General features: G+C 45.4%; 1 protein-coding gene across 1 annotated transcript in view; it reads right to left on the bottom strand.

The window, feature by feature from the left end:
• Positions 1–4770: 4770 nt before the first annotated feature.
• The window catches only part of COQ8A (coenzyme Q8A), an 84495-nt gene continuing 61510 nt past the window's right edge, over positions 4771–27755 (bottom strand). The window contains exons 7-15 of the mRNA XM_075925323.2: positions 21736–21821; positions 20401–20541; positions 16676–16757; positions 14675–14768; positions 13354–13495; positions 10629–10736; positions 8674–8739; positions 6831–6917; positions 4771–6166 (exon numbers count right to left, since the gene is read on the bottom strand). Coding sequence (XP_075781438.2) covers positions 5867–6166; positions 6831–6917; positions 8674–8739; positions 10629–10736; positions 13354–13495; positions 14675–14768; positions 16676–16757; positions 20401–20541; positions 21736–21821 — 1106 coding nt within the window. The 3' untranslated portion in view covers positions 4771–5866. The remainder of the gene's footprint in view (positions 6167–6830; positions 6918–8673; positions 8740–10628; positions 10737–13353; positions 13496–14674; positions 14769–16675; positions 16758–20400; positions 20542–21735; positions 21822–27755) is intronic.

Here is a 27755-nt window from a genome sequence, read left to right as displayed (position 1 = left end):
ATCCTCCAAAGCACTTGCAACTCCTCCCAGCTTAGTGATATGTGCAAATTTTATAAGTGTACTCTTTATGCGATTATCTAAATCTTCCAGCATGACTGAACCATTGATAACTGCTCTCGGAGTAGTTATGCACCCACCTGATAGTAGCCCCATATAAACTGTATTTCTCTAGTTTCCTGATAAGATCATGTGAGACTATCAAATACTCTATTAAAACCTAGGCATACCACATCTACTGCTTCCTTCTTATCTACAAGGCTTGTTATCCTATCAGGTTGGTTTGACATTTGTTCTTTAAAAATCCATGCTGTTACTTATCACCTTATCTTCCAGATGTTTGCAGATTGATTCCTTAATTATTTGCTCCATTTTCTTCCATAGCACAGAAGAGAGGCTGATTGGTCTGTAGTTTCCTGGGTTGTCCTTATTTCTCTCCTCATAGATGGGCTCTATATTTGTCCTTTTCCAGTCTTTTGGAATATCACCTGTCTTCCAGACCTTTCAAAAATGATGATTGATGGCTGATACCACAATCAACTCCTTGGCTGTGTCTAGACTGGCAAGTTTTTCCGCAAAATCATCTGCTTTTGCGGAAAAACTTGCCAGCTGTCTACACTGGCCGCTTGAATTTCAGGAAAAGCACTGACGATCTCATGTAAGATTGTCAGTGCTTTTCCGGAAATACTATGCTGCTCCCGTTCAGGCAAAAGTCTTTTTCCGAAAGACTTTTGCGCAAAAGGGCCAGTGTAGACAGCACAGTACTGTTTTCCGCAAAAAAGCCCCGATTGCAAAAATGGCGATCGGGGCTTTTTTTTGCAGAAAAGCACATCTAGATTGGCAGGATGCTTTTCCGCAAAAGCACTTTTTGCGGAAAAGCAGCCTGCCAATCTAGACGTGCTTTTCCAAAAATGCTTTTAACAGAAAAGTTTTCCATTAAAAGCATTTTTGGAAAATCATGCCAAGGTAGACATAGCCCTTGAGTATTCTAGGATGCATTTCATCAGACCCTGGTGACTTGAAGACATCTACCTTTTCTAACAATGAGTAAGTCCTATGGCACCTTAGAGACTAACAAAAATATAGTATGAGCTTTCATGGGTAAAAACCCACTTCCTCAGATGAGCTGAAGTAGAAATAATAGAACCAAGATATTTATAATGGGTGGGGGGGGGGGTGACAGGAAGAGAGAGAGAGAACACGAACTGTCAATTCTTTTTTACCCGTTATAAATACCTTGGTTCTGTTATTTCCATTCCAACTATCTGATGAGTTGGTTTTACCCTCAGAAGCTTATGATACTATATATGTTAGTCTAACTATAAAAAACAATGAGTAGTCCTGTGACATCTTAAGAGACTAGCACAGCTACCCCTCTGAGACTTAACTTTTCTAAGTAATTTTTACTTGTTCTTTACCTGTTTTAACTTATGAACAATTTTCACTGACATGACATCTTACCATGCCACTCTTCTCAAAACTAACCAAGCCTAAGTTTAAATCTTTACTTCTTGGTCAGGCTTTTATCTACATCTTTCCTAAAGTGTGGCACGTAGAACTGGATGCAGTCTTTCAAGAAAGGTCTCCCCAATGCTAAGTGGGACAGTTATCTCCTATGGCCTACATACAACATTCCTAATAATATACTCCAGGGCTGTGTCTACATTGGCATGATCTTGCGCTAAAGTGTTTGTGCAAGAGAGCGTCTACACAGGCATGTGCCTTTGCATAAGAGCATCTGTGCCAGTGTAGACGTTCTCTTGCGCAAGAAAGCGCCGATGGCCATTTTAACCATCAGGCTTTCTTGCGCAAGAAATTCATGTCTGTCTACACTGGCCTCTTGCGCAAGAACAGTTGCGCAAGAGGACTTATTCCTGAGTGGGAGCATTATAGTTCTTGCGCAAGAAGCACTGATTTCATACATTAGAACATCAGTGTTCTTGCGCAAGAACTCCCCGCCAGTGTAGATAGGCAGCATGTTTTTGCACAAAAGAAGCCGTTTTGGCGCAAGATCACACCAATGTAGACACAGCCCAGGATATTCTGCCTATCACTGACTCCTATGCAATCTGTGGTCCACTTTAATAACCCTTGGTCCTTTCAGCATTAGCACTGGCTAATGAGTTATTCCCCACATAGTAGTGGCACATTGAATTTTTCCTTCCTAACCAGTAGTATAGTATACTTGTCTTTACTGAATTTCACAACTGAGCCCTGGCATTAATACTTTAATCAGAATCACTGGGCCCATTGTGCCACTTCATAACCTGTCTGGGTTTGATCCTGCAGGCTGACTTCACATCTCAGTCCTGGGGAAGCCCTGCAATTTTACTACTGCTCTAAATGCAACAATTGCAGAATTCCCTCAGCACTAACACATACCCTCAAGTCTTCACTCTTGAGTTATGGCACTATCTGAAGGAGCTACTTTTCCCAATGCACTGGCACAAATTATAGGAGACACAGAGCTTGCCTTTCCTCCCCCACAGCTGTGACTGTTGCAGGGTGAGAGCTACACAGGTTCAAAGGAGCCAAGCAATGGACATGCAAGAAGAACAGCATTGTGCTTGGACTTCATGCTAGCTCTTTGGCACTGCAGCACTGGGGAACCCCCTGCTACTCAGCACTGATGTAAATGGGTTGAGGCAATGATGGCTGTCATCACAACAGATTGATGGCATCAGAAGGCCAGCCTTTTTGGAAAGGCCTGTTTGGGGGTGGGTTGGCCTTCACTCTCATTCCCGAAAGCTGTCTTTAAAGGGAAAAGCAAATCTCAACCATCTCAAGTTCATAGTAAAGAAATAGTGGTGCTATGTCCTGGAGAAGAGGGTTTCAGAGATTGCAAACTGTCTGCTCAAGTGAAGACGCCATCACATCTTTTACCTAATTCCCACTAGTTAAACTTCAGCACCAATCCAAATTCCAACTCAGTCTAAAAAAAAAAATCCTGGACTTTCTTCACACCAGGGGTTGATGTCAGGGCACCAGGCCTATTCCTGAACCATGTCCAGCATGTACGATAGTAAGGCATAAACACTAGGTCAACCCTTATATATTTTTTCCAGTGTAACATGCTACAAAAGCTTCAAGATACACAATTCCATAATGGCACTGTGGAACTCGAGTAATTAAAGCCTCCTTTTGGGCCTATATATGAGGCCAAAAGTGCTAGAGCATGAGCTCTGATCATCACTCCTCCAAAGCAAGCCATGTTTCACCTTCTACTGGCAATTATCCTCAAAGTGAAGCCTGCATTCTCTATCAAACCCACTGACCTTCTCCTAAGTTAGGTATCCCACAGGAGATACTGCCTTTGCTTTAAATTGGACATGAGCACCTCCAACATTGCCTGTAGGAACAGACAATAGGTCCCTAATTAGAGTCCAGTACAAGAATCTGATCAAACTCTCCATTCTAAATGCTATTTACCAGTACACTAAAAGCCCACCTTTAACCAAGTGATTACTTTTGAGCAAATTCACTGCAGAAACTGAATGCATTAGCTTTGCTGTAAACATTCTGCTCTACAAGGGCACCTGTTTCTAGTTCCTTGTCAGCTTTTTATACTTTTTTAATGCTAAACAACCAACATTAACTATTTCACTTCTGATTTTAGCAGTGCCAGGTCTAGCCTTCCATGAGCATTAAAGCGTTCAGTAATTAGAAATTCTCCTCCTCCCTGTACATTACTATCTACTAGTGACATTTCAGCCAACTAGAAGGATAGTTCTAACATTAGTAAATTCAGATAGTCAAGAAGAGAGATTTGAGGGTAAAGGGCACAGAAGACTATGGTAGGAAAGTTTGTTCTGTACACAGGACTGCCGCCATCAGTGCGTAAATAAAAAAATACTGCATTTACAGAGTCAGGGTAAAAGCCAGCCATTTATTTAGCAGTATTCAGGAGCTAATCAGTGTTGGGCCATATACAGGAAGATGATTGCATTGGCCAGTAGACAATAGTAAGATTTACACTTTTCTAGTATGTCCTCTAACTCACTGGGTTTTAAAAGTAAGTAGGCTATAGCTTTCATGTGAAGCTATTTCCACATTTTATCCATGAGCTTGGGGGGAAAAAAAGATAACATTAGACACATAGGAATTTAATTCCTACAGACTTTTTTTTTTTACAATCTGCAGGATAGATCAACTTTGTACACTTATCAGATTGCAGAAGGCTAGGTAAGTGCAAAATGGAGGCACTAGGCATATTCCATCTACATGTTTACCTATTCTTTGTGTAGTACCTTTGTTATGCAAGTCTGTTTTTCAGCTGAGTTTATTAAAAGTGTAAAATACTTATGCACCCATTGCCTTTTCCCATCCTGTGCAGATCCTGAACTAGCTCTCTCTCAGCTGTTCAGTTTGTGTTGAGTGTACTCCATTTGATGATGAGAGGAAGTAATTCCCATTCAGCACCTCAGTACCATCCAGACACAATAGAACCGCACTATTGGCTTTAGCTGAAACTTTAATGAAAGGGGAAGTTTTTTCCTTCATCTGTTTTGGGAGGAAGGATGAATGTGTTTACTCCAAGAGGCTGAAGGTGACATTCAAATCAATTACCAGGCTATAGAGACTGCATCAAGCACTGGTAAAAATGGTTCTTTTGCAAAATGACATTGCCCTTCCAGAAGAGAATGGGAAAAATACTAGATGAAGTTCTGACCCTTCTTCCTACTGTTAAAAAGTCGCTCACTGCAAATTACCATTTTGCTATTCTTTTACCATGGTCACGGGAAGCAGAAGGAAACAAGTAACTGCAGGCAGGAGCCCTCTGCACAAGCACTTTTTTATTGAAATCAGTAAATCACACAGAGACAAGAAATGTACAAAACCCTTCACAAGTTTGCTAGACTGACTCAATTTTTTAAAACTGTGCGTTTGGCTATAAACAGGAAGTACACATTTCAGCAAAAGCTTGAAATGCCCGTAAGAGATACCAGAGAACATTTTCCCCTTCCCTCAAATTCTGCATTGGAGAGTACAGACAAGGCGGCAAAGACTAGTTTCTTTGCAGGGACTTTTAACGAGCCAAGAACTGATGGCCAAAGTCTTGACATAAGAACTGATATGTATCAGCTAGGAGGATTGCTCACTATTTTTATACATTCAACTTAAAATTAAAAAGACAACTGACTGAGCACATGGATATGTTTAAACACAAATTTTGGCACTGCTTGTATCAGATTTTAGTTCTTTGCTTCCTAGTTTTAGCTTGCAAGCCAAAGACAGAAAGAGGCACAAGCCAAAAAAAATTCATCTTGTGTATACATCTTACACTATATTCCTTGTAAGTCAAATCCACGCTTCTCCCAATGCCACCATTCATCTTACAAAACAGGGGTCTGTTGTAGGTTACCAAGTATTCTAGTCTATAATTCACAGTATGAAAACCATTCAAATTCCACTTTAGCAAAAAAAAAAAAAAAAAAAAATTGGTTGGGGAATCTTTTAAATGATTTTCAGAGAATTATAGAAGGTTTCAATGCAAACTAATCCTGATTTTGTTCTCTCCCCCACACCCAACACTTTATAAAAATAAACCACAGTATGTAGCCACCATCAATGTTAAAAATGCACAAGAGACAGCTGGCTGGTGCCTTGAACAGCGCAGAACACCACATCAGACTAAACCCCACCAACCTTAGAGGACAATTCCTGTAAGCCATGGGATCTAAATGGCAGAATGTAGGACAGACGCTGTGTTAAAGAAAGACTCTGTCTTGTGAAACAAACATTGAACTCCGTGCTCACAGGCTGCTATATCTCAAAATGAGACTATGGAGACATGACAGATTATGTTGCTCTTTGCTAGATACAGTATGACTGGGCCTTAAGAATGAGACAAATTGTTAGTTTATCTTCACTACTGCTCCAGCTCTTGTTTCTTGGCCCTCTTGCTCCAATATTTGCTATAGGCCTCCTGGAACATGTTTTTGCAGGGGATTTTGGCCTTCAGTTTGGCACAGATGAGGAAAGAGCCCCCCATCTTCCGGTGGAGAGAATAAGTCTCCTCTGGGGGAGGGACAAGTCGGTGTCTCAGCATGACCGGGATCAAACCATGGATCTTTTCCGTGGTGCTCTGGGCGCCGAAGTCAAATGGCTCCTCAGACGCAAAAGCCTCTCCCAGGATGAGAACAGCATTTAAGTGGGCATTTTCCATTTCCTGCCCGAAAACAAAGAGGAGTCAATCCAGCAGCTGCAGTTTTTAATGTGCAGAGGAAAAGACCAGGGGCTGGCACTCAGCAGTTCACAAAGGAAAGGTAGTACCCATGCCAGAGGCAAAGTCTAGTCTCCAGCACTGAGACCAGGAGAAACTCGAGAGTGATTCACCTGCAGCTGTATTAATGGCTAAAGATCTCTTGTAAGGCAAAGTTACAAGATCACAAGAGACTATGGAACATGCAGGATTTAGCTGGGATAATGGGAGGAATGCAGAATTGTGCATTAATGACAGGTACATATATGTCCTGGAGAAGGGATACAGATTCTTACTCTGCCCTTGGATATTTGTGCAGGGCTCTCAAAGCCCATGCTGCCCAGATATATAAAACAAAGGTGGCTTTTCTTAAGCAAAGACAGTGAAGGGAGAAGCTTGGATAAAATACATCTTGGCTACAGCCAATGTTATAGTTTTCCCCATATCTAGATCTATTTTGAGGCGCAGCATACTCAGCTGTGTGTCAGAAATCCTGTATCTCTCTCCCACTGCCAACCCCAAGAGTGCCACTTGCATGGATTGTCTCTAGCTTTTCCCTACTACAGGGTCACAAAACAGAGCCAAGACACCTACAGAGCTCTGACAGCAATCAGAGGATTCCATTCCATACCTTGATTTCATAGCCAGTAAGGAATTTCATTTCTATCGACTTCCTCAAAACTGTCTCTCTGTCCTGATCTGCAGCCGCCTTTATTACCTGAATAGGAAGAACATCATCAGGAAGGCTTCAAACAAGGAGACAAGAGACTTGCATCCAACACACCTTTATGCTACTAAGCAATTACAACACTAGCATTTGCTATCAAGCAGTCTGATTAAGTTCATGCTCCTCCTTGCCCCTCTCCCTATATGCTTTGTGGATTGCATGACACCAATCTGGAAGATGACAAGTTTCAGAATTATTTTCATAAATGCATCTGTTGCAAAAGCCTAACAGGACTGGACTCAATGGCCCAGAAAACATGGAGTCCTGCTACCTGTGGCACTCTAGAACCAAACCTTGCTCGGCAGCTTTAGGAGAGAAGACTAAATAGCTGGTATTTGCCATATTTTATGAAGTACAGAATTCAGTGCTCTGATAAAGGAATCAACACAATTAAAGTGGCTTAGTGATTATTAATTGGCTTTGTTAAACAATTTATAAGCAGGCTGAAGTTACAGGAGATGAGCAGAGTATGAAATGCTCCAAGTCCATCGCTCATATCACTAAATTCTGATATGATACATATATTAAAACAAGCACTTCTGCTCACATCTCCCAGGGAACGATATTTCAATTCACTGCATGCAACTGTGTACATGTTGAGAATTCACTGAAAGGGACTGGAACTTCAGGAGAGAAGCCACTGTGGCAGCCAAGTCCTTATTACATAGCAGGACAGCAGCTCATCTGAAGGCATACTTACTAGTCTGCAGTAGCGATCTGCAGGTGCCTTATGCCCCAAGCTGGGGAGAGATGACCCAAATAAAGAGACTAAGGGTGCATCTACACGGCACACTAAGCTCAAAATAAGATACTCAATTTGCGCTATGTAAATTGTATCTTATTTCAGAATCGCTTATTTTGAAATTTGGAGTGTTTACATAGTGCCAAATTTTGAAACACCACACTGTTTTGAGACATCCCTTACACCTCATGGAATGAAGATTACAGGGTGCCAAAAAAGCACTCCTGTTATTCCGAAAAATATTTCAAAACAGGCAGTTTGTTGAGATGCAGGATAGCTATTTTGGGATATATCCAGTATCCTGAAATAGCAGCACAACGCAGACATACCCTAGAGCAGTGGTCCCCAACCTTTCAGAGCTGCCGGGCATCCGGGGGCAGGGGCGGGGCCGCTCATGCGCTGCATGTCCAGGGCGGGGCTGCCCATACGCCCTGCGCTGGCACCATGCATGTGCCGTGTGCCCAGGGCAGGGGCCACCAATGCGCCACATGCCCGGGGCCGGCATCACCCATGTGCTGCGCACCGGGGGCAGGGCCAGCCCAGATGATTCAGCGGGCACCATGGTGCCCATGGGCACCGCGTTGGGGACCCCTAGAGTGCAAGGAGCACAAAGTAATGGGGAAGGAGGTATTATTTTCTCTGAGACATGTAAGGCCAAATTCCACTCAAGGAGACCCCAGGTCAAGAGTTAGACCTTTATGAAGCAGCTGCCTCAGATATCCTGGTCTGTGATGTAAACTTACAACAGGATAACTGAAATAATGACAGGCTTGCAAGGGACACAGATGAATCTAAGAAGGGGACAAAGTTGTGGTCTAATCTCTTTCAATACGCCCCAGTTTGGACTTCCTCCTATGTCTGAGAGCAGATTCAGTTGCAAACAGAAGTGTGCCTCAAACATGCACGATCTTGAGATCTGACAGAGCCAAGAGTTAAGCAGGGCAGTGAGAGTGACACTATTCTCCCTACCACACCACGTCAGCATGTGCAATTGGGAGTTCTCACCTCAATGTAGAGATCAGTGAAATCCTCATCAAACCCACGTGTTGCACCGAAGTCCAGCAGGGCCACCTGAATATGAATAAACCCCTCTGTATTACAATAGAAACCACTGCAAAGAGAGGATAGCCTGGCATGGGAAGCATATGACAGTGGTTTCGTTTAGCTCAATTATTATAAATCAACTGAGATTGGAAGTTCTTCTAAAGCAGGGGTGGGGAACCTAAGGCCCAGGGGCTCAAAGCTCCCACCAGCATTGGGGAGCCCACACTGGTGCTCCCCCCCACCCGCAATCAGGCTAGAGCGCACACAACCTACTAGCCAGGGCCTCTACAGGCTATGGTCCATGTGGGGGAGTGTCTTTCTCCTTCTCATTTGGGGGCCACATCAGTGAGTGGTTTTTTTTTTCTTTTTTTCTTCTCACACTTGTGTGCAGCCTCCGACCCAAAAAAGGTTCCCCACCCCCCCATTCTAAAGCATCTGAAACTTCCACTTCATTCCCTCCTTACTGGCTATGACTGGCAACATTAAACCCAGTAACATACATCACAGCATGTTAGAGTCATTGCTAGGCACATACATACATTCAGAAAGCAGAAGAGGCAGGACTTATCGTTATACCATTGTATCTGCTGGGTTTGTAGCTCCCACACTACGGGTTCTGCTCTGGAGCACAACAGAAGAGAACCTTGCTTCCAACATTTTAAAATGTGGAATTCAGCCAGTCCAACTTTTCCTGGACAGCTCCTAGTACCCATACCATTTCCAAGCCTACCTGACAAGGGCACAAATAGATGCAGCAGTCAAATCCAGGAGGCACGAGGAAAGGAATACTGACCATACAGGATCACCTCACCAGTCATCAATATGTTTAACTCAGTACAAATGGCAAGCATTTAACTGAGGTGTCCCATATTCTGTAACAGGGAGGGAAGGCCTGCCTGGATCAAGAGCCTGTGGCATTGGGGAAACCGTCCTGACGCTCCAACTCCCCCACAGGACAGGAACACACAAAATCTACTAGGCTGGGCCCACTAGGCTCTGGTGTGAGAGAAGAATATGGGGAATGTTATTCTTCTGTCAGTGGGGCCCCCAAACTGATTTTTCTGTGGGTCTGCTGTAATACCTTAACTGTTCTTATGGCAGATAATACACATGGCTGTGGTTTTTCACCAACAGATTTCAGTAGTCAAAACAGACCCCGAGTCTTGGATCCTGGATACAGAATGAAGTGGGCAGCAGCCAGGGTAAAAAGGACCCATGCTCCCTGCCACCATCAGCTGAGGAGAAATGACCAATTCCATCACCATGGCTAGAGGCTAACAAAATGTTCATTCTCGGTCCTCTGAGGAGTGAGTTATCCTTTGATATTGTCCATTATGCTTCTTTGTTTGTAAGGAAGCAGGAGAGCATCATAAGCGCCAGTGCCCTGCCCATGCAGATTCTTCTGAGGGTCCTGGCAAGACAGCTGGCTCTGCTGGCACCTCTGACTGAAAATCTTAACTTTCAGGAGGGTGGCAATCTAGAGGGCACAGGACTCCAGCACACTACCACAGCAGCGGTGGCCAGAGCCAACCCTGGGGCAACTGCTGCCATTCCCCTATCAGCGGGAGGGCCTGATCACCTTAATCTGTCATCCCACTAGCAAGTCTTAGACTCCGACATCAGCATAGCGTTACCGAAAGCATTGTAAAACACTGCTTCACACAATCGACCCAACCATCAGGAGCCGGTCTTCCAATGTCACTGAAATAAGCCTACTTGTTCCTCCAACAGACTGCATGTTGTGAAGATTTCAAAACCCTCTTCAACAGATAACCCACTATGGAACCACAGCCCCTGTCTGCCTTAGTCTGAAAGAGAAGCATGTATAATAGAAGCTCAACAGGTGACTAGCTTTGGGGGTGCAGCTAGTGTCAAACAAATTCCTACCTAATAGGACCAGCTGCTGCTGGGCTTACCTTGTGTAGCTGTGGGTCATAGAAGAAGTTAGACCAGTTTGGATCAGTCTGCATGAACCTGAACTCAAACAGCTCCCGCAGGCACAGAAGCAAGATGTTGGAGCAGATCTTTAGAAGCATAATATGAGAGAGACAATGGGTGAGGAAAGCAGCAAGTCACAGCTATCTAAGTGTCAGACATACCACACAGGAACTAACATCAGCATGCTGGCCAGAGCAGGGTGCAGAGGGAATAACAGTGTACCACCAATACCTCTGCTGGTGCTGAGATACATCTGACCTATTCTGCAGCTGTCCCCTGTGCACAGAGCACTCACTGACTTCAAGCCACCAGTAGGAGTCTGAAGCTGCTTCAGACCCATATGTCTCATTTAACATTAACACCTGTTTAACTGATAAGAGGATACACATTCCACTACTGCTAACTCCTCATGATGATTTCTCATCTCCCTGAAGTGCCAATCGCTGTGCCTTCAGAGCACAAAGTGGTGTGTTCACACATGCATGTCCCACACACAACCAAGACCCTGTGGTCTAATTAAGCCCGCTTTTTCTTAAAAAACTTAAGTTACAGAAAATTCAGCAGGAGCATTTATCCACTCCCTATTTGCTCTCAGTCCCAACAGCTCCACAGGAGGCAACAGACAACCTCATTTTCTTCAAGTGTGGTGATCAGTGTTCCCTGTAAGCTGTACACTGGAATGGATTTGCAGTAGAGTTGATCAGCAGAGAATCTGCAGTGCCCACAGCCAGCAGCATGTGTTTCTACTGGTGGTGGACATCTGCACATGCCTTGATGCATATAACATTTATTCTGCACATGGATGAAAAAAATTAGAGAGAACACTGATGGTGATCCCTTGCTAACTGCTGGAGTCAGAGAACCTCAATGCAAATTCTGCATTAGTGCCAAATGTAAGATGCAGATGTGCTGGTTAACTGGAGGTGAACATCTGCCCCCTGCTTGTCCTCATGATAAACTCTTGCTCAAGACACAGCACACAATATTTTGCTTTCCTTACTGATTAAAGGAAGTTTGCTAAATGTTAATTTTAGATGGCAGCCTCCTGGAGGCATCCAACAGGGAGAAGATCATTATTGCATCATTGCTTGAATATGCAGTCCCTTTGAGTGCTGCCAGCCTGACCAGTTTTACAGGATTTAAGGTCTCTCTCAATAAGTCTCTCCCTGGTGTCTCCATAGCAGGAAGGGGAGCTCTTCATAACACCAGGAGATCCAGCAGTGCAGAGATTGAGGCGGCAATGGAGCAGCAATTATAGCTCACCCCGTGAAAGAATCTGTAGTGTTGGTCAGGGTGAAATCAACAAAGCTCTGAAGAAATGTAATAGGGCTCTAGAGAAGTTTATCTAAAAAACCTAAGACAGTAATAGAAAACAATACTAACTGTGTTCTGAATCTTCTGGAGAAAGCTACAATATAGAAGTGTCTATATAATTGCTCAAAAAGCTATAGAAAGGGTCACACTCTTGAATCCTATAGGATGGCAGGGTTACTGCCTGCTTATTCTGAAGATCTTTAGCTTCCACCCAGCTATAGTTCAGAGTTGGATAGAAGGCAACTGATTTTAAATATTATACCCCATGGTAATTATGCATCACTAAACTGAGCTAGAACTGGTGAAGGGCAATCAAATTAGGGCCAGCAGGCCATGGGTTAGAGTGTCACTAAGTCAGCCACTTGGACACTTTGCAGAGTAATGGACAGACCCCATTCTAATTCCCTTTAAGTGGGAAATACTTTGTGTTGGTAGGAGGGTTATTACAAAAAAAAAGTCACCAAAGACATAAGCACCCACCATTATCACAAATGACAAGCTCAAGAACAATCACACAGCCCAGAGGTCGTAGGCAACTGAATCTGGCTCAGCTCCAAGTACAGTGTGTTGCTGGTATGTGTTTATCTATAGGAACACACACTGTGCACTTCCTCAGTGACCTGCCAACAGCTGATAGCTCAAACCAACTCATAAACAACTGAATCCAAATACCAGGGCAGTTATTTCTGCTAATTGAGCAGCAGCCAGAGCTGCCTGCCCTGCTGTAACTCTCCATCCCTTGCTATATTCAGCACTGATACTTCACATACTTGCTTCCCCTCCCTTCTGCTTCTTGTTTATTGAGAGGTACTCTTCTAATACCCTTGTGCTTCACAAGCCAACCCAGCAGCAAAGGAAGCTATATTTGACTGCTAATGTAATGGGAAGAGATGCATTTCTGTGCTCTTGTTCTCAGAGAGCAACTGCAAGCAAAGAGTCACTCTCAAGAAGCTGACAACCTCCCTCAAGGTCAGGTCTGCCCTTTAACAAGTAGAGAAGAGGGGCTACCTCTCGTTAGGGCAGCAATAAAACATGCTGTTTCAGCTATATAGCAATACACAATAGAAACGTCTAGAAGAGCTTGGTGGGAGGGAGAAGGACATGCTCAGAGACATTCTCCTTGGACAATCAAGGATCTACTGCAATTTACTTCCCCCAGTCCAGAGAGAACAACCACTCTTTATACAATGAGTTTACAAGGTGTAATCACAGAATTGTCAGAAGCACCGTTACAATCTATGCAAGCCCCAATGACTATAATGCAGAGCTGCAGCTTTCAAGAGACCCAAGAGTGTCATCAGCGTTCCTCTGCCCTAGCAACTCTCCCTCCACCTTGCACTTTGTAGTGACTAAGCAAACATGGCTCCCTGCACACTGTTGAAGTAATACCTCATTCCGTATTTCCTGACTTAATCCTTCTGCTTGGTCCAACGGGAACCCAGGCACTAGATCTGTGGTCAGGACGTGCTGGCTGCACAGCTCATCCACTATGTCAGGGACATAAAAGAAAGGGTGATCCTTCAGCAACTCCCTGGGGACAGCAAGGAAAGAGTTAGGGGATCCCAAGGCAGCAGTCACTCCTGCATTGCTGCAAATACGAAGTCTCCTTACAAGCAGAGACCAGCTGCCTACAGGTCAACTGAATGCCTTGTGCTGGTACACCTTATAGTCCCCAGCTCCTGCACTGTGGGATAGGGAGCAAGGAATTCCTCCCACTCAGCAGCAGAAACCATTCCAGATGGTTCAAGCCACTGATGGCTCGTAAGGGAGACTCCATTTAATGCCAGCCAGGACTACTTGCTAGAAGTGCTCAGAGCTCTATGAAATGGGGGCACTCACCAAGTTCCCATTCCTATGACTATCTGGTAGAGTTCAGACTCCATGCAGAAACAAAGCTGACAGCAGAGGCAGCAAGGATTACACCTGCTGCCAATAGCAGGACACAGGACAGAGAACGGCAGGGCAATTTTAAAAAGAATGAAGTGACCTTTTCATGAGGGTAACAAGCTTTTTAAGCCTTAGCTACCCCTGCCCCAAGGAGCTCAAATAAGCCCCTTGACAAGTGCAGCTCTGCCTGGGCACAAAGCAAGGGGGCTAAGGGAAAGAGAAGCTTGTCTACCATCTCTCCCCCACATATAACAGGGAGGCTGCACTCTGAGGTCACCAGCAGGGCAGGCAGAGACAAGGGAAGCAGAGCTGTGCACTTAGCATTGACCACCTGAATGGATGCTGGGATGAAAAAAATCTGAAGGGAGACATTTACAGTCTCACCAAAGAATATGAGCCCGTTTAAACCACCGGGCAAAAGAACAATTCATTCCTGCCTCAGCAGCTGGCCGGATCCCTCCCTAGTTGGCCAAACAGGCAGTGTCGTCAATTGTGCCACCCCAGGATCAGAAAGAGCAGAGTTGCTCCTAACAGGGCACCAATGGGTGTCATCCTTGCTCTGCACCAGCATCATCTCCAACCACCAAAGCCAGCTTCAAAGAACTACAATGGAGATGACTAAAAGACTGCAGGTGTGTAAAATGTTCCCAAAGAGCTACCCTTTTCCCTCCAGTGCCTCCCATCTGTTGCGCTGGTGGCATGCACACCCAAGAACTTTTAGGAGCCAAGGCTGTTGCAAAAGTCCTAGCACTAAGAGTGAAATAATGGGTCTCCCCTCCCGTGCACCAAGGGGAGGCATCCAACAGCACCACTAGGAACGCACTTGAATTTCTTAGCACAGGCAGCTTCTCTCTTGTAATCGCACTCCATGGCCAATTCTCTGCTCAGAACTTCAATCATGTGCTCAGGAAACAGACCTAGAAACAAAATTGCAAAAGGAAGATCTATAGGCAGTATTGGGTTAAGAAACGCTTAGTGGTTCAATAAGGAGCAGGCCATTGGCTGAGAAGAGAACTTGCAAGACAGATAGGCACCAAGACAAGGCAGTTTCCCCAAGCAGCTCATGTTTCTGACTCCGAGCTTAATCAGTGACCATTCTCATTCTTCAGTCTCTCATCAGAAAAAGCAACTTGTGTACACCAGGCCAACAAGGGCTGGAATTGTACTGGGGGAGATAGGGAGATGCAGCGAACTGTGCTCCCACCTTCCCCCCCCACACGCGCACACACAGGTGTCATGAGGTAACTCCAGTCACTCAGCAGCAACCCTTTCAAATACACGTAGTAGCAGCAGCACATACAGAATCCCATTCAGCTCTCCAACTACTGCAACAGCAGAGGGAGAGGGAAGCATCCATTTGCTCGTCAGGGATCACGCATTTGTATTTCAGCTTGGGGAAGGGTCTGGCCATGGCCATTTTCTTCCCTGCCATCTTTACTTCTACGGCTGGAGAGAGACTGGGGAATGAGCACAGAGTAGGAGAGACTGGGTTTTGCTGTACACTGGGATTTGTAATGGCAAATAAAGGACATTAGAAAGACACATATAAGCCAGTGTCCATTCTGCATGCACACAGGCCCAGGAAGTCCTACCAGAAATAAGTTCTCCCATGCACTGCTCAAGTCAGACAAGAGGCCCAGCAGGCCCTCTCTGCACAAACTGGCAGAAAAGGGGGTGGCCTTGTACCCTCCCTATTGAGCACTCATTCACCCCCTGGCAATACACTCTCCCTCCCCCCATGGAACGGTTTCTACAAGGAGCTCTCCAGCCAAACAGATATTTGATAATTGAAGAGTTAGTGACAACACACACCCATCAAGCACTGAGACGCCACACCAACAAAGCTGGGCAGGGGAATAGCTCCCTGTGCTGATGGTACTTGGGGTTGGTCCTGCCTTGGGTAGGGGGCTAGACTTGATGACCTACTGAGGTCTCTTCCAGCTCTATGATTCTAGTCAAATAACTCATATCTGCTGTACAAGGGCATACAGCATTCTCTTCTGGAGCATGCAGCATTTTCACTTCCAGATGCTGTTGCTGCCTAGTCTAGATCAGCAGCTCTGATTGTGGAAGCACTACGTTTCTGACCGGCTCCGCAGGGCCTGTTTTTGGCATTAAGTGACCTAGGAAGGTCGCACCCCCTTAAAAAAAAAGTTGGTTCCTACCCACAATCCTGGCTGAGAATGCTACAAGAAAGTGATCTATGAAGGTCATCTCAACAGCTTTTTTTTTTTCCCTCCCATTGGGAAGGAGAGAAAACTGTCCTAAAGGTCTGCTCAGACTTCATTTTTAGCCATACCACAGACACAACCATGTTGAGTCATTTTTCAACCCAACCCACCCCTTTCCCCCCCGGGTGAATTTGTCACTGCTGTCATCTCTGGCTCAGGAGATCAGAGCGACAGCAGATGCATGCCCTGCCGCCTCTGCTGCCCTGCGACCCATCCCCAGAGACAGGAAGAAGAGAACCAACTCATCCTCAAAGTCCCAGTTTTTTTCTCATCTGACCTAAACAGGCAATTGTAGTTGGGTCCCAGTGGGCTTGCATGTGATTGCAGGGCTCTAAATCATATGCCTGCATGATTAAGATCCTGCAAGTCATAATGAAGAGATTCTGGAACTGCACAAACTCCAGTAAGTTTATAAGGAGGAAGCACTGAACAGGTAGGGAGAGGTGATGCAAATCAGTCAGCATCTGTGCTGGGCTACTAAGGTAGTGGCTATGTAACCAAGGAGAAGTTTTAGTAAGTGTCTGAACCATCCTTTCTCCACCCAGCCTTGCCTCCTAGGACCCCGCAGGGTGTTTCTCAACTGGTTACTTTACCTTCTGGGAGAACGTTGCTCATGCTCAGGACGGTCATCAGATTGTTAACATCGCTACTGATGCTCTGGGCTACTCCAGGGTACTGCAGGGGAAGAAGGGCAAGGACAGCAATAAAGTCAGGTCATTTTGGAGTCTTTATGCTACCACAGGACTCTCCACCATAACCATAATATCATTTACAATAGCCACTAACGCCTCCCTCTTCAAAAATAGACCCAATCAATGCTTCCTGTTGTACCAGAAGAGAGGAAACTCAACTAAGAAATCCACTATGGACCTCATGTAAATCTAATACCTGGAAGGTGCTGAGACATAAGACAGTGGGCAACAGAACAAACCCTTTAGAGAAGTTAGATACTACCCTAATCTCCCTGCAGGTAAAATGGCCAGGAATGGTTTTCTGACGTAGGGATTCACTTCGCACACAGAAAAGATCCCAAGAGGAATAAATATTTGGCAGATACCAGACTGTCACTTGGCGATCACTGCTGAGACACTCACTTGAAGGCTGGCTGCCCTAGAGACTGAAGCCCTTTGTTTATCTGCAGAACAGCATTGCACGGAGAGCAGCAGGGTAAGCGTAACCTGTGCTGCATGCCAATGTGCCCCAATCCTGAACTGGCAAGAGACTGGATCAGGTTCCTCACCTGTTCAGTACTTCACTTCTCTCCACAGAACAGTCAAGAAGAGAGCAATTCTACTTGTTCTGTGATCTGAACACCTGTCATTGGGAGCTGAAATGACAGCATGATGGTAACCTTCCATCATTATTAACTTGGCCTGAATTCAGTCAGATGCCCTAGAAATGAGAGGTGTTTGGTCGCATCACTGATTTTCTAAGCCAGTATTCCCAAAATATCCCTTGCCTACAAAAGAAGCTCACAAACACGACTAACCCAGGTGGAGACAGATCACAGAAGGAAGCATCAGGGCCTGCACACGTGGCTTACTGAGATGTGTTTCAACAGGACATTTAGCTCATCTAGATTACAAATGTATGACACAAAACCAGCACTTCCAATGACACAATTCATTTATATTAGAAGCACCAAATTGGTGTCAACGTTGAAACTAGTTTGCACACACACACTAAGTTTCTGCCGTCCCTGTTGACACTTTTAATTACTGACAGTTTTATTGGGTGTAGGCAAACAATGCCATGTATTGTTCTGACAGACGAGTGCCCGTCATTTCAAATAATAATATAAAGGAGAACGTTTGTAAGTTTGTGCACTAATAACGTGGACACTATAAGAGCTACCACAACCAAACTTTGCATGGGATAACCTTTCATCCAGGAGAAGGTTTTAAAGTACTTTTGGACCCGATTGGGATCCCGCCCTGCCCCCCACGGTACCTGCGGCCTCGGGCGCGAGCTGGGATGCCCCTCCCATGTGTAGCCTCCCAGGACTCGCCTCCTCCCGCCCACAAGGTTACAAAACCGACCCTCTCCCCACTTCCACCCTCATGCACACAACAGCTCAGGCACCTGCCCTGGCCACCTCAGCACCCGCAGCCCCAGGCATGAGCTGGAGTGCCCCTCCCGCATGTAACCTCCCCTCCACCCGGGGTCACTCCACACCTGCCAACCCACCCCTCCAGAAACCAAAACCAAAGCCAGCCAGCCTTTCTGCTCAGCTTGCTGGCCTTATCCGAGCAGAAGGAACACGTGTGCCTGCTGCAGCGCAGGGGCCAGGTTAAACCCTCGATGCGTTACACTGTTGTGAAGCCAGCTGGCTGCTGTTCGTACCATGAGTGGGGCTCTTCTGTGTCTGGTTCCAGCCATCGGGGTTAGATGTGAGCTCTGAGCTTTTGCTTGCCAAGGCAGGACAGGTGGATCCCTGAGCCAACCTTGCAAAGAGAAGTCCTCTTGCTACTGGCCACATGACTGTGTACTGTTCTCCTGGGGGGCAGGCTGCTCAGTCCTGGGGAGAGGAGGGTCCTGCTGCTCTCAGAGGGTCAGGTGTGGCCCAGGAGCCTTCAGTCCCCAGCGTCTGTGGCTCTGGGGGTCCCCTGGCTCAGGGTTCCCTCTTTCCTAAGTTTTCTAAATTTTGATCTTCCAGTTTCTCCCGAGCAACGCCAGGTAAGGACAGCTAGTTTCAAATATGACTCGCAACCAGTGAAAGATTTTTTTGAAACAGTACTGGGCACCAGCCAGAAGGACTTTTTTCATGAGGCAAGCCACCTAACAGATGGATTCTGATCTATTCATCAACTGTCCTATGTGCTATTAGGAACATACAAGCTATCATTCTAGAGGAGACCCATGGACCACTTGTCAGAATACGGGATAACAGCCAGAACCACATTTCTCAGGGGAAGGTACCAAAAACCCCACAAAAGACTAAGCGAGCTAGTCTGTCCCCTGTGAAGGAAGATCTCATACTAATCCCTAATAGCTTTTAAGTCCTGAAACATGCCCTTCCAATACTTTGTTTCACTCCTGGTGGAATTCTGTGCCAAAAAATGAAAATTCTGCAAAAATCTGCATATTTCAGTCAGTCAAAAATGCAATATAATCATGCCAGTTTAAATAAATTACCAAAATAATTGAAACTACTATATATTGGGAATGGGGAGCATTTAAGGAAATCTCTATACCCTCTTTGTCTAATAGTAATGTATCTTTACTTCTAGTTATTAGTCAAATATATAATCATGTGCTCAGTATTGCATCACAAGCAAATGAAGAGCAAGTGAGGGCTGGGAAATCAAGCTCAATTTATATTGGGTAACCCAGCGGTGCACAACCCGTGGCTGTCTTCCTGAGGGGTCGCAGCACTTTGATCCAGGTGGCCGATATTTTCTTTTCCTGATTCGGTGCCTGATGCACCCACAGCGGGGGAGTGGTGGGGAGCAGACTAGCAGTGGAGCAGACCAGCGATTTAATTTAAAGGGCCACAACAAAATTTTCCCAGCTCTCCCCCCTCAACAAAAATGTTTCCAGCTCCGGGGGCTGCATATGAAAAAAGGTTGAGCACCACTGGGCTAATCAACCATCTGCAGGAAGCTCCCAGAGCACATTTTGTTAGAAAAATCTTAGTCCAAAAATGCAGATCTGTGCTAATCACTACAGCACAATAAATATTTGTATGGCTATACACACACAATAAGGCTCTTACACACCACTCTAGCAATGTAAAGGAACATTAACAAAAACTTTTACATCTGTTTTCTACTCGTGGAAATTTACTAAGAATGGGAACAATTCACTAACCACAATGGGATCAAGTAGGCAGACATGTTACTACATTATGCTCTGCCTGTGGCATACATGGACAGAACCTCTCTCATTCACTCCATCGCACACCTGCCCTGCACCTTCCCTCCTGGCAGTGATGGACTCTGCCCATGCATACTCAGACCCCTCACATACATGCTGATTTACATGTCCGTCTGCTGACTGATTTGGGCTGCTGCGGAGGAGCAAATGACCATGCTTGCAGCTTCCTTTTGCTATCCCTCAAAAGTCATTTTTCTGTGAGGAAGCCAAGAGAACTATGGACAACATGACTTCTGCACCCGTGCAGTGACACAAAAATGCTTGCACCTAATTAACACAGTCCTGGGCATGCCTGTTATTCATACAATACTTCAAACCCCTCTTTGTATAGTAAATGTGATGTCTATGTAGTGAGGAATGGAATTGGAGGGAATCTAGCTTCATGAACTTCTGTTTAAGCCCTAATCTTAGAACCAAAAGAAACAGCAACCTACAAACCCACCTGGATCTTCATGGCAACTTCTTTACCATTCTTCAAGCGTGCCAGGTGAACCTGGCCAATGGAAGCGGCCGCAAAGGGACGTTCTTCAAAAAACTCCAGCTTATCCCTCCAGTTGGGACCAAGGTCATCATTCAAAGTTTTCTAGAAATACCAAAAAAAAAAAAAAAAAAAAAATCAGGATAAGGAAAGCTAAGATCTGGGCCAAAATTTTATTTCCCTATGTTGAAAACCACCATTTTCCTCTGAGATGCCTGGCAAAATCCAGAGTTATTCCCTTTGTGCCACTGCAAATCTAGTCGGATAACACTGCCCACACCCAGAATAGTTCCGTAAATCTTAACCCATGTTAATACAAAATTGTCACAGTCTTGCTCAGTCTACAGAGACATGCAGTATTGCTCAAGTAGAAGGCCAAGATCTTAAGAAACAACTACAGGAGGAGCTGGTTGTCAGTGTGTCAAGGCCTTTTATCATATTGTTTTTTCACTGCCTTCGAGAAAAAGAGTGCAGGAGGTGAAGACAACAGCACGGGGATATTTCTGCCATGGGCAACCCAGGCCCATGGCAGAAAGCTGCTCTACAGAGGTGCAGGATTTAGAATAGTACTCCTAATCTGTTCTTAACAGCATTTTGATCCACTGTCAACCTGTTATTTCACTTTCCACTAACACATGTGAAAGGCTTACCTGGGTTAGAATTCTATGGGGAACAAACACTTCTTGTGGATAATCTGCCTCAATCCCCTTTACTGATGTTTGCAGTTAAAGAAAAAAATAAAAGCTGGCCCAAGTCATTTGCTTCATTTTGACCCTGTTTGAAAGTGGGTAAAATATCACCTTGAAAAACTAACTAGCTAAAAATCTTCATTCTGCTATATTGATCTTAACTTTCACCCACTGACTATCCATGGGCTGAGGCACCTGGGTGCCCAAGTCACTTTTAAAAATGGGATTTAACTTAATCCACTCCTGTTTAGGAGAGGCTGGAAAAAAAAGCAAAATAAAAAAACTGAAAATGTGACGAACCTAAAGAGCCCCTAGTTATACCAACCTACCTTTGGGGTTGGTGGGTCTCAGCACGAATACAGAGAATACTCGTCACAGAACTGAATTTCCTGTAGATGAGTTAAGTTACTGGGAAAGAACAGTTCACTTAATCATACTTTGTAAAGCCTTTCAGCTCCACTCACTGCACCCAGGCCTTATAATGTTAATATATTTACTGAGAGTACTCTAAAAATACCAACCCCCGCTTTTGCCGGGGGCAAGGCACAGGATGTGTTTATTCCACTCCTACACTCTTTCCCCCTGCTAAACAGGATTGAATATTCCTCACCATCACTTGCTTTACTGGCATGAAGTCTGCACTCTGACGCACACGCTCAAAAATCCTCTGAAGATGAGGGTTGATGAAGGCATTATCTGCCAGGAGAAAGTACAAGCTGGTTAGAAAGAGGGAACTACACCCACAGAAATTCACACTTACAAGCATGCTTCTAATCGCTAGCGTACATATGGACCCCTTTAGAACAATGTACTCCAAAGTAGGGATGCCAGCATGTAAGCATCACCCTTACTGAGTGATGCTTACCAGATACCGGTTAGCTGATACCCAAGAGCAGCTGCTCCAGCCCTGCAGGGTGCCGGAAGCAGAAGCCAGTTGTCTGCACAAGGCAGTTGGCTCCTGCGGCCAGCCCCCTTCCCCAAAGCAGGGGAGCCTGTAGTGGGAGCCGAGAGAAGCAGCTTACCCACCACCCCATGCGCAGTGCTATTCACTCCTGATGCAAGCCACCCCCCTATGGGGGGCAAGGGGACCAGCAGCGGAAGCACACTTAAGCAAAACTAAGATTTAACCAGTTAACTAATTACCGGTAATCAGGATTTTACATCCTGAGCCTAAAGCCCTTTCATCAACTACAACTCTTCGGGGGACTGCTAAGAACAAAAGCCAACTCCAAGATTAAATGATCAGCAGGATGATTCAAAATTCTTCCCAACACTGAAAAAAGTACCATTCTAGACTCTCTCCCCCACCCCTGAGCATTACCACTTGGGAAGTTGGGTAATCAGTAGAGAAGTCACTTGCACAAATCCTGAGGCAAGGGAGGTGGAAGGAGCGAAGTGTGGTTGGGAACAGGAGAGCTGGTACAACAGCTTGCATTTTGTCCCCATCCCTCCAGATCAGAACAGAGTGACCATAGCAATGTTTGGAGAAACAGATTCGGACTGCACTTCTCACACACTTTCCCTCTCTCCCCCCCCCCTCCCCCCCCGAGACACAAACTGAAGCATAAACACTTGTAAGAATAAAATCTCTTGACTCACACTGCAGTCTAATACTGGTTTTCCAATGTTTGTCTGCTTTGTTCACCAAGATGCTAATGACATATCAGTGTGTTCTACACTTATATGGCAATCTTGCTGCTACAGGAATGCAGGAAGGAATTATTTGTGGTGCTGCGCACTTCACTAAAAATTGTGGTAGTTATGGATAAATCCAAACCAATGAAATTGTGCTTAATGCAAAACACATACTGTACTGCACAGACCTGTTTCCCACACACCCCAAATCAGCAGAATCTGTAGATACAGTCATTATAACAGACCTGATTCAAACTTCTTTGCAGGGCTTGCGTAATACTAAATTTGTGTGTCACTCCAAATTTTGTCTGAGAAAAGGAGAGTTCATCTCTCACTGATTCAAGCACAAGCATGCTAGAAGTGTTTAAGAGAAGCATAGTAGGGGCTGAATTAGGCATCAACCAGGATTTGAAAGAATTTAACCCACAAATATTTAAAAGTCAAGAACAGAAAGGATAGGATTTCCCAAAGGATTAGGTTTCCACAAATTCTCAGAGCACAAAGAAAGCCTATTGCCAACACCTTGTGATGTTTTTCCACACTTTAAAGGCACAGCAAGACGGCCACAAAATGCTTTGTTTACAGCTCCCCCCACATCTTGTCAATTATGCGGAAGTAATTCCTAGCCACCCTCTTTAGTCTTGAAAGAGCTGAATATTAACATTTTCAATCATATGAATGGGTTTTTTAAAGATACAGTGAAAAATATTTGAAATATTTCTGTGTGCTTAAGTTTGGATATGAATTATTATGGCTGCAGATTTGCCCAGGCAAGCTGGCAACATTAAATCAACTTAAGAGTGCACTCTCTTTCACAAAGACAGGTACTTCAGAGACAAGACACTAACACGCTTTCTCTCAGATGCTGTACCAAATAAACCTTGAATCTCCTGAGATGTCTGTCCACTAAGAGGAGAGTGGCTTTTCATACAACTGACAAGATTCCCAGCAACTGTATGCCTGGAGAGAGCTGGAAATGCAACAGATACTTCTAGTTGGTTAGTTTTATAAGCACCACTTAAGTTCAACATATGCACATTTTTTGTACATTTATAAACAAATGTGTTGTAGTTGGGGGTGCTTAATAGGCACAATCTTGTAATAGCTCCCCGACAAGGACTCCCAGGAGACAGGGGCTGCTGGACCCAGCAAGAGCCAGGAATGAGCAAGCCTCGCTCAGTCCCAGCTTGCGCTGGGTCCAGGAGCTACCCCCGCTGTGGCTTTGCCGTTTAAATGTAGTAAGAGCTGGGTGGGCAGGCAGCCCGCCCAGCTCCTACTACATTTAAACTACAGAGTCATAGCAGGGGGATAGCTCCTGGAGGCTTCCTCCCATATCAACTAATCGTGTAGTCGATAGAATTTCCATCGACTACAGGATTAGGTTACTAATTGCTTCCTCACATCCTTATTAGGGATTTTAAAAAACAGTTATTGTAATCATGTAGTTAAAAATTTGCTTAGCAGTTACATACTGGCTCCCTGGGAGCAGGGCCAGCAGCTAGTGCACTCCCAGCTGCTAGCCCACCAGAGGCTGGCTGTCACCCAATGCTGCAGACTCTCACATGGTTTTTAAATTGGCTCCCTGCGCTTAATGGCTCCCACCTCGCACAGCTACCTCCGATACAGAGGCAGCAGCCAGCTCCCTGGTAGCCAGACCAGGATCCGGCATGTAATTGTTTGGTTAACCAATAAAAATCTTGAGGGTGATATACCAGGACTAACTAAATGAAAGTTATTTTCCTGGGAATACCCAATGCTCTCCTTGAAGAACAAAGCAAACCAGAGAAAAAAGGCGGAGTAGTTTTGCTTACTAGCCCATACATATGACCTTACCAGACCACAAGGTGGCAGGACTTGCACAAGCTCTGGCAGGCAACCCAAGAATCAGATCCATTGCTACCATGGTCAGTAAGGGAAGTTACTGCAGCCCTACCTTTTCCCAGAGTAACAATAGAGCAGCCACTCCATGCAGACACAACACCCTTCCTGGCCCATAGCCTCTTCCTTCCCTCACCAGGTGGAGCCTGTAGACCACTTGCCTTGATCCAGATAGCAAGGATCAGGGCTTCCCCCACACCTCTGGCAGCAGGGAGCCAGCATTGGAGCACCAGCACCAGCTCACCCCGCTTGGGGGTGGAGGAGGGGAAGAAGCCCCAAGCCTCCCGGGCCATAGGTTCCCCATCCCTGTGCTTAAGAGTTTTTTCTGAAAATACACTATAGCTGAGAAAGAGAAAGACACCCTTCCTTTACTCCGCCTCCATTCTGGCTCTGCTGAGCAACAGACCACAGAAACAAGGTAGCAGTGAGTTTCCAGAGGGTGAGGCAACTGAAAACAATTGGCAGCCTGTGAAATTGATTCAACTGCTGAGAAGAGCTCAGAATGAGCCACTGTATAAAAATAGATACTGCTCAATCTGTTCTCTCTTCAGAGGCCCTTCAAAAATAAAAAATAAATCTCCCTTGGCATTTCTGGGAGATAAAGGCCAGGGAAAGAAACTGCCCAGAAGGAACCACCACCGCTCAGCTGGCTTTTGTTTGTTTTTTAAAACAGCCCCCTGCAGTTCCATATGATCTTGTGTCTCATTCATGTTATAGATGCCCAACTCAGAAGTACTGATCCCCAACCTTTTTATGCCCAAGATCAATTTTGAAATGTAAGGGCAACCCAAGAACTACTCTGCCTCCTCCACAAAGCCCCACCCAACACACTCCATCCTATCCTCACTCCCCCCACACACTCACTTTTACTGGGCTGAGGCAGAGATTTGGGGTGCAGGGTGCTGGCTCTGGGAAAGAGATTAGGGCTAGGTCTTGGGGCCCAGGAGGAAGTATGAGGTGCTGGCTCAGAGTAGGGGTCAGGGCTGGAGCAGGTACCTAGGGTGGAGGAGGAGGTTCAGAGTGCAGGAGGGGTTTGGGGCTGCTTGCTCTGAGAGGGGGTTCAGGGAGGAGGGTCGGGCAGGAATGTAGGGCACTGCTTCTGGGAGAGGGCTCAGGGCTAGAGCAGGGCTGCAGGACAGTCATGATGCAGGCCCCATAAGGTCTGCACTTACTCCCTGGCTCCTGGTTAGCATAGCCCGACATGGATACAAATGTCTACCTGTGAACAGACATCTGTATCTGCTGCTCCGCAGGGCTCTGGGTTCACAGGCGACACCGCCGCCAAAGGAAAGGTGCGTGGTGCCACTTCTCAGGAGCCAGCACACCACACTATCAGCTTCTCCAGACCATGTGACTGCACTGCCTCCAGCCCTGCCACTAATGATTCCGGACCAGAGACACGTCCGGGAGAAGAGCTCGGAGCGATATAGCCACACAGCCAGAAGCAGCAGCTGGTGTAATCTGCTAGTGCTGCAGTCTTCTCCTTTGGTTACAGCATCTCCTGAGAGCAGAGCCCTGCATATCAGCAGTAAGGACATAAAATCCCATTTAACTAGTTGTCTAATTAAAAGAGGGGGTCGGCAAGATCACCGCCACAGCCAGAGCACCCCGCCTCCTGTCCACCACAGGTGACGTACATGCCTGGGCTCCCCACAGACAGGGGCTGCCCCAGGTGGGCCCTCCAGGGCTGAAGCAGCCCTTAGCCTGCGCTCAGTGGGGACCTGCTCTAGCCCCCACCAGTTAACCAAAATCAATAAGCATTACCCATTAGAAACAGCCCCTGCACACTCCTCCAAATACATGGGGCCACACTGACTACTCCTAGGAATGGGCCAATGGCTTGGGACTGGGGCAGGCAGGCAGACAGCCTGCCAAATGCTGATTGTGGTTGACTGGGGGACTGCTCAAGATCAACCAGTCAGTTGCAATCAACCAATTGGTGACCACTGCTGCAGAGAAACAAGGTAGGCAAAATAATAGCTGTTACTGGACCAACTTCTGTTGATAAGAGACAAGCTTCTAAGCTACAGAGAACTTTTCAGGCCACCATCTGAAAGATCCTAGGCCACTGCAGCACATGGCTCCCATCTCTCACTGCAGGTAGGCTTGTTCCCCAGAGCCTTCCCAAGCCATTACCCTTTCTTCCAAATCTCTCCCAATACTAACCCTTTCACAAGCAAGTCAGCTACTAATTACAAACACAATATGTAAATTAGCACACTGGAATTACTGATTCCACTTGTTACTTTCACTCTACAGATTAGGAGCTCTTTGGAGAAGTGACTTGGATTTTTCATATTACTAGTCATGTAAAGTGTCTAGCTCTCTTTAGAGAACCAAACCTTACAAGTCAAAATCTGCAAAATTTAAGCTGCAACATAATATTGACCAACCAAGTGGCTCCATAGTAGGAGCAGTCAGTTATCTGTCCATTTTATCAAGGACATCCTGAATTTAGGTTCCATGCAATTTCAACTGATTCATTTACACTTGTGGAAAAAGGTTCTAGAGGTTACAACTGAATCTGGTTTTTTCTTCCCTGAGCTTTGTTTTATTGCTGAGAACAAACATACAGGCACCACTCATTCAGTTTCTGGCCACTGCCTTTACAGCATACAGCGAGTAAATGCCAGTCTTTAAAAGGAACATTACTACTGATATTTTTAAAACCGATACAAAGATATCAAGCTAGACATTTTAGAGATTGCTGTCAATTAAAACCAGAGCTGCCACAACTGTGGATCAGTCCAAATAACACATCAAGTAACACAACTGTCAAATCCCTAAGAAAGCTCTTCCAATGTTTAATTATCTGCACTTAAAATGTAGAACTTATTGCTAGTCTGAGTTTGTCTACCTTTAACCTTCAGTCGCAGATGTCACTATGCCTTTGTCTACTAAACTAAAAATCCCACTATCATCACACGTTCTCCCCAGGTAGATCCCTAAGAGGAGATCTCATAGGATACAATCTAAACTGACTAGTACACAGAAAATGAAAGTCCCACTAATCTAATTCCCATTTTTCCACATTTTAATCCTAAAGATTATTGTTCTTCTAATTGAGAAAGCCAACAATACATTCCTTTGACCTCTCAGCATTGTTCAGAGGGACTG

Source organism: Pelodiscus sinensis, chromosome 3, assembly GCF_052426305.1.
Source record: "Pelodiscus sinensis isolate ZL-2025 chromosome 3, ASM5242630v1, whole genome shotgun sequence".
NCBI classification, from domain to species: Eukaryota; Metazoa; Chordata; order Testudines; family Trionychidae; genus Pelodiscus; species Pelodiscus sinensis.
This window is presented reverse-complemented; position numbering and strand designations above follow the sequence as displayed.